The 16,770-nt window shown below is 39.0% G+C and overlaps 2 protein-coding genes across 4 annotated transcripts; one reads left to right on the forward strand and one right to left on the reverse strand.

Moving 5' to 3' along the window:
* The first annotated feature begins 129 nt into the window (after nucleotides 1-129).
* Nucleotides 130-11,157, forward strand: fggy (FGGY carbohydrate kinase domain containing). Of its 3 annotated transcripts, XM_067529343.1 has the most exons (17): nucleotides 130-264; nucleotides 579-776; nucleotides 1,059-1,170; nucleotides 1,541-1,692; nucleotides 1,935-2,023; nucleotides 2,344-2,459; nucleotides 2,608-2,736; nucleotides 4,714-4,817; nucleotides 5,416-5,523; nucleotides 6,625-6,686; nucleotides 7,008-7,176; nucleotides 7,846-7,920; nucleotides 8,067-8,187; nucleotides 8,372-8,466; nucleotides 10,155-10,216; nucleotides 10,411-10,527; nucleotides 11,021-11,157. In XM_067529343.1, the coding sequence occupies exons 2-16, from the start codon at nucleotides 591-593 to the stop codon at nucleotides 10,490-10,492; spliced, it is 1,662 nt and encodes a 553-aa protein (XP_067385444.1). In that variant the 5' UTR covers nucleotides 130-264; nucleotides 579-590; the 3' UTR covers nucleotides 10,493-10,527; nucleotides 11,021-11,157. The 3 variants fall into 3 exon arrangements, 2 of the variants coding, with proteins under 2 accessions (XP_067385444.1, XP_067385443.1); XM_067529342.1 differs by having other exon boundaries at nucleotides 10,411-11,121; XR_010916485.1 differs by lacking the exons at nucleotides 10,411-10,527; nucleotides 11,021-11,157 and having other exon boundaries at nucleotides 8,067-8,211; nucleotides 10,155-10,173.
* Nucleotides 11,158-11,542: 385 nt separating this feature from the next.
* Nucleotides 11,543-14,226, reverse strand: LOC137140754 (peroxiredoxin-6-like). Its single transcript, XM_067529346.1, has 5 exons — nucleotides 14,066-14,226; nucleotides 13,285-13,441; nucleotides 12,608-12,757; nucleotides 12,356-12,502; nucleotides 11,543-12,229 (listed from the first exon to the last, which is right to left on the reverse strand). The coding sequence occupies exons 1-5, from the start codon at nucleotides 14,155-14,157 to the stop codon at nucleotides 12,101-12,103; spliced, it is 675 nt and encodes a 224-aa protein (XP_067385447.1). The 5' UTR covers nucleotides 14,158-14,226; the 3' UTR covers nucleotides 11,543-12,100.
* Between the last annotated feature and the right edge of the window lie 2,544 nt (nucleotides 14,227-16,770).

Below are 16,770 nucleotides of genomic sequence, written 5' to 3' on the forward strand. Positions count from 1 at the left end.
ATTTGTTTACGTGATTTTTCCATGGCAAAGTACTCTACTTTAAACCTGGATTTTCTAAAAAATAGGAAGAATAGAGTTCAAAATAACAAACTGAAAACCAATAAACAACGATTTAGCTGTGTTTGTCGTCTTTTTCTCCACTATTCAGCTCAGATCTGAAAATGCGACTGTTACCTTTTTGGCCACTTTCGCGTTCCGTCTGCAGCTCAAAGTACGCTTTGAAGAAACTCAGTTTTTGTGCTTGAATGAGGTTTTAATCTGACGGTAAGTCTGAAATGTGTTGCTAGCTGATGGACATATGTATCCTCTGTTTGTATTTAATATACGTTACTTAGTAGATCATCAGTGGAATTCTGTATCTTCCTTTGTGTAGTGTTCATCAGCTCCGAAGGAATTCACCGTGCTTCCACAACACATACAATTTTTTACTCAGAACCAATCGTACGATATACATTCTCTATTACCGCTGTCAGTTTTCATCTGTTTCGGAGCAGTCTATTATATGTCGAAACTGACAATAACTTAGTTAATAGTCAGCCCCACGAATCTTTCCTAACCCCCACCCCCCACCCCTACAGTAAGGTGTCCACATGGCAGACGACTTTTATTATGTGGGAGTGGACGTAGGCACTGCCAGTGTGAGGGCTGCACTGGTGACCAGAGAGGGCCTGTTGAAGACCACTGCAGAAGAGCCCATCAGCATCTGGGAGCCACAGTCTGACCACTATGTCCAGTCCTCCACTGAGATCTGGGAGAAATGCTGCACAGTTGTAAAGGTACAATAACGTGATGACGTCATAGTACTGGAGCAACCCCCGTCCTTGTCACAAAAGTCCAGTCAATAAAGTCGGTTGCTTACTAGTTTTGTGCTAAATTTGTCAATCATCAGCATCACACAAGTTTGCATTCATAGACAGATGTTTAGCAAAAAAGGAAGCACACGTGGGTATGTATTCTCTGACATCCAATTGCAGTTGTCCTGACCGGGTGCAAAGACTCTTGGTTAGGAATCAGTGGTTGAGAGTCAGTGTCTTTTAAATTCATTTGATTCATTCCAGGAAGTTACCCAATGTGTGGAGAGGAATCAGGTTCGGGGGATTGGCTTTGATGGCACCTGCTCTTTAGTGGTTTTGGACCAAAACTTCCAGCCTGTGCCAGTGAGTCAGGATGGTGAGTAAGTTATCTGCCCCGAGTACTTTACAAACATTTACAGTATAGACACATATTAGAAAATATGTGTTAGTAAGTGTAGAATTAATTTAGTTCTTGAAAGAAAGAGGTTGCAAAGTTTTGTAAAAACAGTGTTTTAGCATCTCATTTGATTTTCCTTATACAAGTAGTTTTATTTTAATGTGATGTAGTACATTGTTAATTCCTAAAAATACAAAAACAAGTGTCCTTCTCCACAGCGAGGTCCAAGTCCCTTTGTCAAGCTTGTAGAGATTTTTGTTTCTATCTGTTATGGAAGGTGGACACAAAAATCAGGACTCAGATTCTTCTGTGTCTGACTATACGCTGTTTATGATTTTCTCTTCTCTAGGTCACAGACAAAAGAACGTGTTGATGTGGATGGACCATAGAGCTGCAGAGCAGGCCGCTCGTATCACCAACACTGGCCACGAGGTCCTGAGCAGGGTCGGGGGGGTCATGTCACCAGAAATGCAACCTCCTAAGCTGCTCTGGCTCAAAGAGGTGAGAGGTGAGCCAGGTCGCCACCCCACCACAGATTTTCTTTATTGTTGTTGGCTGTACTTGTTAGTCAGCATATGCCAAATGTTATTTTAGCTTAATCTACCTATTTTTTTTGGTAATTCTTCTGAACATACTGTGCAATAGAGCTTAATGGTTCAGCTCTGTGTCAGCACATGTGGCTGTTACTACTCAATGATCAGAGGTGTCATTACAACACCTTTTTTTTTGCTGCCTCTCATCAGAACCTTAAAGAAAGCTGCTGGAACAAAGCGGCTCACTTTTTTGACCTGCCAGACTTCCTGTCTTGGAAAGCAACAGGCTCTTTGACAAGGTGCACTGTGTTGGATCATCACTGTTTTTTGTTGTGTGTATGTAATGAATGTGTAAAATTAATCTAAATGGAAAAAGTTTTGTTTGTAATAATGAGTTTTGCTGTTCTGTTGAAATATTATCCATCTATCAAATGCCTATTTAAAAGAAAGAATAGAAGAAATAGTTATTAGTAAAGTTAGAGTAAAGTAAATAATAGTTATTAGTAAATTGTGGTTAAAGTGTTAAAATGGCCTTGGAAAGATATTTTAAAGAGGTGAGATGGTTATTTTAACAGAATATCTTAAGAAGCATAAAATACTCTCCTGCATTTTTCCACAGGTCTTTATGTAGTCTGGTGTGTAAATGGACATATTGCCCCCCAGAAGGGTGGAATGCCAGTTTCTGGAGTAGCATTGGACTGGAGGATCTCCTGGAAAATAACTTTTCCAAAATAGGTAAGAGAAAAAAAATTCCAAGACATCAATCATATATTCTAGTAATTAGGAATTTTCTTATCCATATTTTCAGGATATTCCCACAAACACTATCTCTGCAGCATGGGCTTCTTGTATTATTTAAGCGGCGCTGTTTATTGCTATGCAGGCAGTGTGGCATGTCCTCCAGGGAGCCCGTTGGGAGATGGACTCACTCAGGAGGCTGCGTCAGATTTGGGTTTGGACCCAGGAACTGCAGTTGGTGCTTCTCTCATTGATGCCCATGCTGGAGGCCTAGGTATCACATACTGATCCACTGGGGCTTAAAAATCTGCGGTTATTATAAATAAGCTGTCATTGCCTATAATATACACAGACAACTCACCGAATTTCTGCGTAAACAAAACACAACCTTTTTCAACTCTCAGACTGTGAGGCTTCCGTAGATATTAAACAGATTAGGGATGCATAATGTCTAATGTTGTTGATGGTAATCCATTATATTTCCTAAAGTATTTTCTATAGTAATACATTTTGTTTGTCAATTTTAAACACATTAGCACACAGCAGACAGACATCATGTTTAGTGTCCTACTATATGTGCCAAGGTAACTGTTTTTAGGGTTTTTAAATTAAAACTACTTGATAATGTGCATCTCCTACATTTGTTTAAACATGCTCTCACACACTGATGGCAGTGAGCTACCATAATTGTCAGGATGTCGCGTCCCTGAGCAGAAGATAAAGAAATAGACAGACTCACTAATAAATCAAGTATGGTTCCTATTGTGTAGCTTTAATATTTAGGAATACATTTTGGCATGTTAACCATCTGTTTAGGATTTCTGCTAGTTAAACTGCTCATGAAATCTGGCCTCTGACCTCTTGCTATGACCTTTGTGCCAATCACACATTGTTGTCAGTCAGAGGTTAAAACTTTCTGCAGTTTTAAATGTCACAGTGATGGAACCCCACCGCCCCTGCATGTAGATGACCTTTCTGCAGTGAACTCAAACCAGCTTCGCAAACATTATTGCAGCAATTAGAGTCACTTCCAAAAGACCTATCATTTGCAAGTTATCAATTGAGATTTTTTTAAACTTTGGATTAGGTGACATTTTTTGCTTAATAGGGAATTTTTAGCTGCTCAACAGTTTGGGGCCTCTTGTTGTATTTTTTACCTGATAGGATGACAGTTTTCATTGCAGGCAGGCCAGTTTAGCACCCAGACTTTTTTCTACTGAGCAGTGCTGTTTTTTGTGGTTTGGCATTGAGTTGCTGAAAAAGGCAATGCTTTCCCTTAGAAACATGTTGTCGGTATTGCACATAGCACATAAGCCCCAAAACCTGAATATATTGTTCAGGATTAATGTAGCCTTCACAGACTTGCAAGTCATCCATATGGTGACCACTAATGCTCCCGGAGTCACAGTGAGATTTAATAATGACATAAGTGTGGCTGTGATAAATATGCCACGATTGTCCAGTTTTAGTCCCAGTTCAGTTCTAGTCCCGCCAGCAGAAAGGATCTGCTTTGGTGCTCTGCAGAGCACTTGGTAGTGATCAGTCTCAGGCTGAATGTAATCTTCTGACCAGCCAGCACACTCTGCAGTGGGAGAGAGGGGTTTTCCAGGATTGGGGGGAGTTTAGACAGCATATTCATCTCAGCTACAACATGTCCAGCTGAACACCAAGAACAGGGCCCGCCATCCTTATTGATTGTCCAGTATGTTAGTGTCTGCCATCGCCATGGTGCTGCCCCAGCAGACCACACAACAGAAGATGACACTGGCCTCCGCAGGCTCCTAAAACATCCGCAGCATGGTGTTGCAGACAATGAAAGGCTTGAGCCATTGCAGAAACTACAGCTCTTTTTTTAAATAAATTGCTGTAGAGTTTAGATTCTAGTCTAGTTTAGAGTGGACTCCCAGGTATTTGTAGTCTGTTACAGCCTGCATCTCTTCACCCTGTATAGCGAAAGGAGTGGCAGGAGATTTGGATTTCCTATAGTCTACCACAGTTGTTAAGAAGGATAGAGACAGACTTTTGTGGATGCAGTGACAAACTGGGTTGACTGGCTGTGGTTTTTAGAGGTGTTGCTGAACCCATTTCAGTAAGTTCTACTCAGGTCAGGTTTTTTTCCTATGTCCAAAATTCCTCAGTTTGATCATTTTATCTATATATATTTTATAATTGGTTTAAAACAATGTAAACAGTTTAAAACACCTTTGCAGGACATGTGCTTTGTATACATCGGTAATTCTGCTCCTTCCAGGTGTGATAGGTGCAGATGTGAAAGGCTTTCACTTGCCCTGTGAGCACCAGCCAATTACCTCACGTATGGCAATGATTTGTGGAACATCAACCTGTCACATGGCGGTAAGTGATTTGCAGCCACAGTTTACCTGATGTGTGGGGATTTAAAACATCTTCTTAAACTGATCAATGTTTACTTTTGTGCATTTAAATGCAGGCTACATTCAGCAAACACTTTGCTTATGTGCTTATGTGCTATTAACATGGATGAGGTGTCAATGCTGACTTTTCTACACTTGTACACTTTCCCGACAATGACACTGCATGAGTAATGCAACACCTCTGATTATTAATCATATACTCAGAGCTTTTTTGTCTAAACTGAGAGATAACATCTCTAAGGTGGCGTAAAAACCAGCTAATGCTTATACAAAGACCTGCAGCCTATTAAAGTACTCAAATCATATTTCCACAAACAGTAATGGCAATTTCTTTCTCACTTATGTAATTTATACCTACACATAGATTTCCAGTACATTTTTATTATGGGTACATAACAGTGCCACATCGTGTTTTACTAATTTGAAATGGAAACTTCTATTTTCTATTTCCATTAAAACATGCTGTTTTTTAACAGAGCAATATTTTATAGAGTTTTAAAGTCATTATTATTATGATATTCAAAGGTAACTAAAACATACAAATCTAAATTTTTATTCAGATAAGCGAGAATCCTCTCTTTGTGCCAGGAGTGTGGGGACCCTGCCTGTCTGCCATGGTGCCAGGCCTGTGGCTGAATGAGGGAGGACAGAGTGCTACAGGAAGGCTGGTTAGTCCAAATTAGTCAAACTTCACACTGGACCTCCCTATGCTGTGCGGTCACACATATCAATTTACAAGTAAAGAAAAAATCTGTAAATTCATAACAAAAGTCAGTGTGCCAACAATAATGCCAATTTAAGTTAAGTTAAGAGATAATAAAGACAATTTGTCTCTCCAGGAAATTTCTGCACTCTCGGTAAGATTATGAAAAAAGGCTTGTACAGGTTTAAATGAATGAGGACCATGGAAGGCAAGTAGTTACAGGTCATCAATGTACATGTGGGAAATGATGTCAACATGCTGGCATCTCTGACACTGAACCAAACAATTAGTAAAGAATGATAGTACAAACTTGATTCTTAAAGCTACAGAGTTTGACTTAAGATACTGTAGCCTCTGTGCTCTGTCCAGTGCTTTCTCTACCTGCTCTGCTACAGCTTCACAGCCCTTCAGGTAGTTGTGGTTAAAGAATTACAATAAATAAAGAATGCTGCAAAATGTACTACTCAAACAGAAATCATTGCTTTTCTTTGATTGGTCAGAAGCGTGAGCTTCGTTCATACGTTTTAGAGGTGAATATCTCTGCACCACTGCCGATACTGTTCAGTAAAGGTGTTTTAACACACCTCTCCACATTACGATACATTTTGGAGCTTATTTGTTTTTAAAAAATGTGCAAAAAGAACTGCAATCTGTAGCTGTAATCCACAAATACCCAGTATGAAGTAAATGGTCAAGTACTGGGATCGTACATAAGTGTTGTTTGATTGTGAGTATAGTACAGGGCATCTGTTATAGAAAGTACATCAGATTTTCTAAAAAAAGAGAGAAAATTGACTTTTTTTTTTTATCCAATAGTAGAAAATGTACACATTTTATTTATTTTTATTATATAAATAAGTTATTTTACATTACTTAAGCTGCAATAACTTGACATTGAAATATGTCAAGTTATTAAGTATTTCTTACATTTTGTGAATTAAATTATTACTTAAATTATTTTAGAAAAATCAGCTGTTGCTGCCTTACAAACCCTTTTGCTATGTGTTGTATAATCGGTGATTCTTTTGATGACTCAATTTTATCTTATTAATCTCTCCTCCCTCAGATTGACCACATAGTGAAGGGCCATGCTGCCTACACCCAGCTCCAGGAAAAGGCACAGCAGAGGTCAGCTGATGACATTTAGTGCTGCACATCCTCTAAAACATTTGAGCACAGCTGTCATGCATGTTTAGCTTAGTACCATTTATTAATGAATTTATTTATTAGAATCAAATGAAGGTTGTGTTTTCTGAAACTTCTTCTGTGGTGTTGTAAAAGCATGCTATCACATCTCACAGTTAATCACACATCTGCCTTATCTTTCTTAAAATGTGCTGTAAACAAAGTCTACAACATTTTGTAAACAGAGTAAATATTCATTTAATAACATACTAATGTTATTGCATCAGAGTGTGCTTTTAACTACTTTAATTTTTCTATCCCCAGAGTTCCTTTCACAGGTGAGAATATTTACACGTACCTGAACAGCCACCTGAGTTTAATGGGTGAGCTTAAGTCCTGTGCTGCTGTCGACCTGCTGGGAACCAGTCTTCATGTGTGGCCGGACTTCCACGGGAACAGGTCGCCCCTGGCTGATCCCACCTTGAAGGGCATGGTGAGGCCCTGGCCTTAACACTTGACATGACCTCTTCTTTGGAATAAAGTATCTTTCAAGTCATTAAGCTTAGGTCTTTCAGAGGTGGGGTGGTCATACGTGGTATTGTGATATATAATTTTTTCCTGTACTGAAAAAACTGAACTCGTATTTTTGTGTTTGGCACACTGGTAATTATGGGAAGACATTAGGGCCAGCTTAGCATAGCAACTGGATAAAAGAGAAACTCTCTTCTCTAATACCACACTTTCCGTTCATGTTCTCATTAAACAAATGAAAGCATGTGTTAAATTGTGAACTGTTGAGTTGATGGAGTTGAATTTTCGAATTTTGGAGAGAGTGGCCAGTGGTGTTTTTCCCTGCTGTGTAAAATAGAGAGAGGAGATTGGGAGAGGAGATTGTGTGTGACACACACACACACATTTTTACTATTCACTTGATTTCAACAGTTTAAAGATTTCTGTGTTCACAAAGTGGAATTATTGTTGCTGGGCTTTATCTGCAATGGAAGGAAGCAGGAAACTAGGGAGGAGAGTGCTGGTCAACATTGTTTTGTCTGAAGGACAGCTTTACTTTTACCCATCATTTGTTGACGAATCCACTCCTCTGTTGCCTTTTATTACTCAGGAATAAGACATTTTGCATGAGCGAGGCTTTACTGTTTTGCAGGTGATCGGACTGTCACTCTCCCAAACCTTGGATGACTTGGCCCTGCTCTATTTAACCACTGTACAAGCCCTTGCTGTGAGTCTCCAGTGTTGTTTGTTTCATAATTTCAGTTGACTTGCTCTGAGCTTCAGTCTGACATCCTGCTACCTTAAAGGTTATAAAGAACGATTCAGTTTGTTTCTACTTGTAACCTAATTTTCTTGTGTCATCTCTGGTTTCAGCTCGGTACGCTGCACATTCTGGAGGCCATGAAAAAAGCAGGACATGACATCAGAACCCTCTTCCTGTGTGGAGGTTTGAGCAAAAACCCCCTGTTTGTACAAATCCATGCCAATGCTACAGGTATAGAATCACAGTTTTAACACGGTAAATAATACATTTTAATTACAGTAATACAAAAACTTTTTCTATAAGAATTCTCTTTTACTGGAACTCCCTATCAGTACATAAATGTTCAGAACAAGACCTGGTTAATCTCCAAGGATGCTTGGGCTAAGTCAACTTTTTCCAATATAATCACTTTAAGGATTGCCTTTGGTGTTGCCAGACCAGATGGAGGCTGTGTTAATAGGAGCAGCTATCCTGGGTGCATGTGCATCACAGGACTACAGCACAATACAGGTGCAGTGGCACGCAGACACTTTTTACTTTTATTTTTGGAATATTTTCCAAACATCCAGTGAATGTGGCTTGATCACACAAACGAGACAAAAAAAACATATTTAACTTATTTAGGGTGAAAGATTATCCAATCTTACATATCTGTGCATGGCAAAAGTATGTGGACCTTTATGATTAACAATTTGTTTGAAGAGGAATATAAAGCCAGGTGTTTGAATCAATAGGATGACAACAAGATGTGCATCTGGAAGGCCTGGCTTCCAGAAGACAAATCTGCTTCTTTTCTATTTGATATTGACAAGGTGGGTTTGTAAACATGTGTCATGATTTAAACAAAGGAGATTTCTGAAGATTTTAGATGAAAAGGTAATGTTGACCGGGCTGGAAGGGTTTACAAATTAATTTCATGAAGACTTTGGATTCCAGCAGTTGACTGCCAGGAAAACATTAAACACCTCTGTAATCCTCTCCAGAAGTAGTAGACCACCAAAGATCACACAAGAGCCAGATCCCTAATAGTTCTGGAGGTTGCAAGAAGCTCAAGGGTAAAATGTAAGAAAGTAAAGGCCTCTCCTGCAGTTGTCAGAGTTGTTGTTCATGAGTCCATCATCGAGAGAACATTGTTCAGGACAATTTTTGTTCGAGGCCATGTAGACAAACCAGAAGACTGTTGAAAGACTGTGGACTGAAGGGACCTACAAAGATCTTACTGGTTTAAAGGTGAAGTTAAGTTACTGTATGTTTGGCAAAAACTAAATACTGCATTCCTGCATAAAATCCTTAAATGTCCCTCCAAGCCAATATGCAGGGCTGATAAAAAGTTACTGGAAACATTTTGTTCAAGCAATTGCTGCAAATGGTGGTCACACTAATTACTAAAGCCACAGGTTCACATAATGGTACAGTATTAGATCATTTTCCCCAACTAATTAAATTAGGTGTATTTTTTTCTTGTTTGCTTAATTAGTTATTTTTATAATTAGTTCCTTTTATCTAGTTTTGGGATCTTTATTAACATATGATCCTATTTTCGATTATATTCATATAGAAATATTGAAAATTCCAAGGGTTCCACAACGATATCACCACTATATCTTCAAAGAATAAATATTTACAGTGTATCTCCAGTAGTAGATCAGTATGTCGTACCCTCAAACTTTGGCCTCTAAAATAGCTTACATATCATCATTCAAATGAGTAAACTGAACTTTGTTTATCAAGACGAATATTGCAACTGCAGAAGAAAACTGTGGTCAAAATGTTTGCACTTCAGCTTCTGTTTTGTTTACCCCAATAAAATGAACTTAAACCAAATGCAGATGGCATTCATCCTATAATCACTGACTCTGCTGGGTGTAAATAAAATCATAAAGTGCATGGCTCTTTGTGAATATTTCACACAGAAATGCCAGATTTGTGCACAATATGTAGATATAGTGGTGGATTCAGCTTTTACTAAGCCAACTTACCATCCCAGAATGTCTATATACCTGAACACTAGAGAATGAGAAGCCTTTAAGCCAGATATGCTAAAAATATAACTATATTGTGTGGATTAGGCTGCACCTGTCAACCCATTACAGCCATTACTGCAGCAGGCAGTCATTGTGTCTGATCCTCTGAGCTGCACCCAGTCAACTGGCTGGATTTGTTAGGTTCAGGCATAAATATCAGTGTTTTCCTTTTAGGAGGCCATGACGAAAATGGCTAAAGTGGGGACAGTTGTTCAGCCTGACCATGAACTCCAGAGGTGAGATGGAAAGATTTTTTTATAAGTTTGTGAAAGTCAGTTCCTGCATAGTGAAAATTGCTTTTTTTATTTGAACGATTTTTTGGACAACTTTTTATAACCGTTGACAAATAAAAATACTGTGGAAACTGAAATATAAATTACTTCTAATCAACATCATTTAATTATTTTCTGTATTCCATACCTTATTCCAGCTTCTATGAGAGAAAGTACAAGGTGTTCCTGCAGCTTTTTGCCCACCAGAGGGAGTACCAGGCCCTCATGAACCAGAAATGATGTGGATAGAGGAGGGGAAGCTGAGGTTCAACTAGGTCTCTGTTACTTAATTACAGTATGATGATTAATCTACACACTGGAAAAAAGAACAGATGTCTTATAACCCTGCTGCTGTTCTTCATAATAATAATGGTCCAGACTTTTGAAATGTTCTCAATAAGATGAATAAATACAGTTTTCTGTGGCTGGATGTCAGTAAGTGAATACTGAGTGACAGTGTTTGGGTTTCAGACCACCTGTTAGTAAATAATACCCCTATGCAAACAAGCTATAGATCAATTAAATGTTCGATTCTACCCAAAACAAAGATGGTGTAAATGCAAGGACATCAACAGATTTTACAGGGTTTAACTTGCTAGTGGTCCTTCAGCTTTATCCAAACTCAAATACCACGTTCAAATATATTCCTAAAAAAATCACGGAAAGTACAGAAATGTGTTTATGGCATTCACTGCCGCTACGATCAACTTGTCATTTGTTCTCTCTTCACTGCATTTTTATTTTGTCCTTCCACTTCCTTTCTGCTAGTTACAGAGAGGAGCCTGTTTCCAGCAGTTCCCAAGCTGATAAGCTCTCCAGAGGTGCTGTTAACCCAGTGAGAGGTACATCAAATTCTACACAGCTGAGTTAACAGCTGCCTTCAAACAGATCTTACTCATGATGGAGGCCAATGGGGAGAGCTGCTCTCTAAAGTCTGTGTGAAAGTCGTAATAGAACAAAGTTTTTGTTACTGTAATTGTTACTAAGTTAATTTTTAATGAATTTATCAAGAGTGATGCAAACTGCCAAGGTACTTTACTGATACAATTTAAATCTTTTACTGTAACTGCACATCCTGAGACGGGATCCGAACGTAACCCTCACATAATAAAAGTGCACATTCAGCTAGAACAAATGTTCCTTCATCATCACAAAATGGTTAAGAGGTGTATAACCCTGATGCTATAATAGCTCAATGTTCATTAAACAGGATTTTTTTTGTTTCAAAATAAGGGGGTACTAACTTATTCACCTAGCTGTAAGTCCAACATCAGTAAAAAAAAACTAAAATAACAACCACAGTGATTTTATTACCACACAGAGCGAGACTAGATTGTCAAGGAAATGTATTAGTTTGACCTGAAGAAAAGTTACCATTAACAAAAGGGCAATGACAAGCAATGAAATAGTTAACTTTGTTCAATGCATTGAAGTTATCATGTTATCTGCAAACAGGACCATAAACTACTTCCTCTTGCACTGGTCTAGACATAATAGGTGCCTGGATGACCATGATCTACTTTATAGTAAGGAATACTGTACTGTAATCAATACCAATACATGTCCTTTACCTGTCCTCACTTTTCATACAGGGCAGTGAGGGCACTACAACATAGAAATTCCTTTTGCTGTAATGTATTTGTTATTGTTATAACTATATATGTTCCAATTTCAATCACCTCTCAAAAATCAAAAAGTAGGTAAAAACACGCAGCTTTGGTTGCTACACTGTAATATGTCTGTATTAGAGAAATCCTACATTTTTCCATCCACTCTCCTGAAATTCAGGGGATCCTTGAGCCCTGCTAGTTTAACATAAAGTCTGTCTGACAGAGGTCTGTGTTGTGCTTATGGGTGGGGGGTGTAGCGCAGGTACTTCTTGCCAGAAGGCAGGTCTTTGGTGTAGACTCCAGTCGGGAACATAGCGGCAGCCTCCTCCTCAGACAAGCTGGGAGGGACCATCACACAGTCTCCAGGCTGGAGAAAGACAGACAGGAAAAAAAAAGAGGTCAGTTATATTTTTGTTTCTTACAACTTTGTAGTCAGCCGCAGTGATAACTGCTCCCACATCAGGTTGTTTTTCTCGGGGGTGACATATTGTACCTGCCAGTCTGCAGGTGTGGCTACTCGTCTATCTACTGTGAGCTGGAGCGAGTCCACCACTCGCAAGATCTCATCAAAGTTGCGTCCTGTGGTAGCGGGGTAAAGGACTGACAGTTTAAGCCTTTTGTCAGGGCCAATAATAAACACCTATACAAAATCAGAGACAGACAGGGATTGTTCAAATCGTATTTGCTTGGTGAATGAGGAAAAATAAGAAACAAGATTACAGATAAGCAAGGCAGGAGTGCTTACACAGCGAGCAGTGACTGGCATGCCGTCTTTGTCCTTCTCATCTGGGTCCAACATGCCAAGGGCCACTGCCAGCTCCCGTTTACTGTCTGCTATGATGGGAAAGGGCAGTGAGCTGCAGCTAGGCTCTTCACAATTGTATGCCAAGATGTCCTGGTTAGTGCAGAGACACAAGCCCTTAGTTGTCACAGAGCTGGATCAAATATAAAGTGTTACCAAAATGTTTAATAAAATTGAACGACTCAAAAGAAATGTGTTCTGCGAAAAGTAGTACAAGTACAACGCTATTTGCTTTTGGAATTGCTTTAATTGCTCCTATTGTGCTAATTTGACTGACTTCTGTGGGCTTGTTTTTAAGAAGCCTAAGCATGTGTAGTTTGCAGGTCACAAGGTTAATGTAACAGCAATATGCCTGCTTTTCAGTGTGTAGTGAGGAACTGCAACACATTCAAATACGATGTCACCGAACTACGCTTAGAAATAAGGTCTTGAGTAGTCTGTTAAATTCCTTTTAAAATAATCTAAAAAGTTCTTAATTTCTCCTTTACTGAATGTCAAAGCTCACTACTTTAGTTTTATTTTCTGAGAAGTTTTGATAATATTCAAAGCTGACCCCTATTCTCAACCATTCTCTCTTACGTTAATTCAGATGTATTTTGAGTGCTGCAGTTTCATCTTACCGTGCTCCAGCCGTGGTGATCCTCTATGGAGTCGATGGACAGGGCAATCATTTTGACATGGCGTTTACTGAACTCACTGCACAGTCTGGCAGCTCGACCCAGCTCTGTGGTGCACACGGGGGTGTAGTCTCTGGGATGGGAGAACAGGATTCCCCATCTGGAATGAAAAGAGCGATCAGCATCGCTTTGTTAGCCGTGTTTCTTGGTCAGTTCTTCTGTAATTGGGACATACTGTAGAAGATTTCCCAACCAGGTTTCAGTCTCACTCAATTTCCTCTCAACACACTTGAGAGGAAACACTAACACACTACAGTGCGGTTACTATGTTGCTTTTTTAAAGGTTGCACAACAAAGTACAAACTAAATGATAGATGCGTGAGCTTACAGGATGTGACTTAGGTCACTTAAAAATTATGACTATGACTTTTTTTAGATCATCGATGTGATGGTGCATCATGTATGTGGTTAGGTTTAAGGTTTGACCTCTGTCTATGTCAGCTTTTCATTTGGATCATCTCGAGAGCTACAATCATTTGTCCACCACACCATTTTTCCTAGTTATCTGCAATTGTTGTTGAGCACAGTTACATTATAAATCTCTAAAAGTTTATGCTTCAGCCTATAACGCCTGCAAAGATCTAAAGCAGAAGTCAAAGGACATGAACAGGAACTGCATGTAAGCTCCTAACTTCTCATTTTAGTATATGATCATTGAATTCTCTATAAGCCTGTGAATCGGCATATATTTCAAAAAGGCACTATAAATAATAAGCCTACTTACGAATCGCCGAGGAATTCGTGGATTTTAATTTTGCCAAATGTGGTATCTGCCTCAAAATCAGGAAATACATCTCCGAGCAGCAGTCCCGGCATATTCACTGAGCGTCTGTTCAGCAGCAGCAGGTCTGATGATGAGGTTTTAAGATAAAGAAAAGGCGGAAACTTCCCTCTTCACTGACTATTTAGGCCACATAACCACCTACCGTCGGTTTCATCGCTCAGCGACCACGTTCAGGTTTATGAAATCTGGTAATCTCACATTATGTTGAGTTTCGAAGACGAAGACCTGACATTGATAACGTGCAGCTCAAACCTCCCAACTACACAATGTCTAAAATTGTAACACGGAGAATAACATAATCGCGTCAATAATTAATAAACATGTTATGGGATAATACATCAATCACTGTGTGTCTATTGTTTACGCTCCATCACAGGTATTGCTGCCTTGTGCCGATGCGTCATTGCGCACATTTTTACCAATTTCAAAGTGAAACGTCGAGCTCAGTTTATTTAATAGATATTTAAGCAGCACAGTATAACAGACCAGGGCATCATTAGTTCACGCAATCGAGAGATAAAGCTCTTTGTGCACAGCCACACCCAGAAGGTTTTGCCCCCCTGCAGCTCATTTGCAGTCACTGATACATACATACACGTGCTGTATTTGGACGAGTTGGTTAAATCAGTTGATCTGAAATTTACATTTGTTGACTGACAGCCCCCGTTCTTGTGCTGTGATTCAGTCAGCCCATAGAATTATTCATTTATTTTGTTTGTTTCTTTGTGTTAAAAAGTCTTTTAAACATACAAGAAGTTAAATAATTTCTGAACACATTTAATTTTATGGGACAATAAAACCAGTGTTACATACTAGTCATACTATAATATTAAGTTTTTTTAATGTACTACTAGAACTTATTTTCTGAGTTTTTAAGACTAAGGTCACGTTTAAAGAATTCGCAGGGGTGGGGTAACAGTGCTTCTGGCCCCATCTGAAATCTGATTAGTTCCTGAAGTGCCCTTGTGGTGTCACTAGTTGCTGAATTTTATTTTATTTTTTCACATCCAGATTCATTAGCCCCAATATTTAAAAAAACAAACAAATGTGTCATTCTGTAGGCAGACTGTAGCAAGAATGTAGTTCCTGTGTAGCATCGGACCTGATGTCAGAGCTGCCAGTGAACAAATATAATCTTCTGATCAACTAATCTAATCTACTCATGCAGTAAAAGCCCTGTGCGTGCATGTCTATCAGTGGCTGCAGATCAGCTGCAGCTCAAGGAGAAAACTTTCTGGCTGTAGCTGTGCACAAAGAGCTTTATTTCACACTTGCCTGAACTGATGATGCCCAGGCCCGTTATATTGTGCTCCCTAAATATCTACAGTATTTACTTAATTGACCTCGAGGTTTCACCTCCAGAACTTCCATTCATCACGTTTGTGCTCCTTCACTATTAATAATGGGGGTATAGTAGGAGTCCATTTCTGTACCCCAAGGTACAATCTACACACAATACAGTTATCATTAACTAAGTGAAATGAAAAACAATGACATACATGTAGTCAAGTGGCAAAGTACTGAATAATGAGTACAACTATTGCCACAAGGTAATTGAATTGAGACAATGACAAGACAATTTTCAAAACTCCTTTAATATGATTTTAACAAATAAATATGAACAATTTCTCCACTACTTGAGAGAGCAAACATTCTTTTTAAACAGCCATTTTAAATATGTCTAGTACTTTTACAAACTGGTATTATCTTAAAGACACTAATTGTTAAAGCCTTTAATTTTGCTCTACTATTTCTTTTGGCTGACTGCACTTGTGCAAACGTTAACATTGCATCAGGACACTTGCCAGTTAAAGTGCAGGGCACAACATAATAGGTAGGCTAAGAAACCTACTTTGTAAGAATGAGGTAGTTTACAGATCCGCTACTGATCTAATCTGTGCATTTATAGATTACACCTTCACAAAACATGTACACGTCTTCTGAAAGTTGCATCATGTAATAAAGTGCGCTTTGAATGCACTTGATAATAGGTCACTGGAGCACACTGAAACAGAAAAATAAACTAAATACGAAGATGGTTTTTAAAATGTCACAACTCTTTTCATATTTAGGCTAGCTCAACATTGGGAGTGGAAGGAACTTCTCAGTAGGTGGGTGTTGTGCTCCATACAAGTGACGGCCTGAACACAGCACTTAAACCAGCAGGAAGGTCTCAGGGTATCCAGGGGAAGTGAGTACCTTTTGTGCACAGAGAATTTATGGAGCTTTAAGAAACAATGTATAAAATAGATCTTTCTCAGAGATGTACTGTAAAACCAGTTGCAAACAAGGAATGACTGATGAAATAGCCTTGACAACTTAATAAATAAAGAATTGTGAATGAATGTTGGACATGTCGCCCCTGAAGCTAGAATAAAAATTCTTGAACCATCCCTGGGAACTCAGTACAGCTTTTTACAACATTAATTCAAACTAACCCCCCTGTTGTATCTCTCTCTTACCTTCCACCGCTCTGTTGTTGGATCTGCTTTTGGTCAGAGTTGTGAAAACAATGCTAAACCACAAACTGCATCCATCACAACAGCATGGTTTCACAGGAGGAGTCCGTGTGCTTAACTGGTCTACCTGCAGTCCAGAACTTTCACCATTAGAAAACATTTGGTGAATCAAAAAACAAAACACCC

Source organism: Channa argus, chromosome 14, assembly GCF_033026475.1.
Source record: "Channa argus isolate prfri chromosome 14, Channa argus male v1.0, whole genome shotgun sequence".
Lineage (NCBI taxonomy): Eukaryota > Metazoa > Chordata > Actinopteri > Anabantiformes > Channidae > Channa > Channa argus.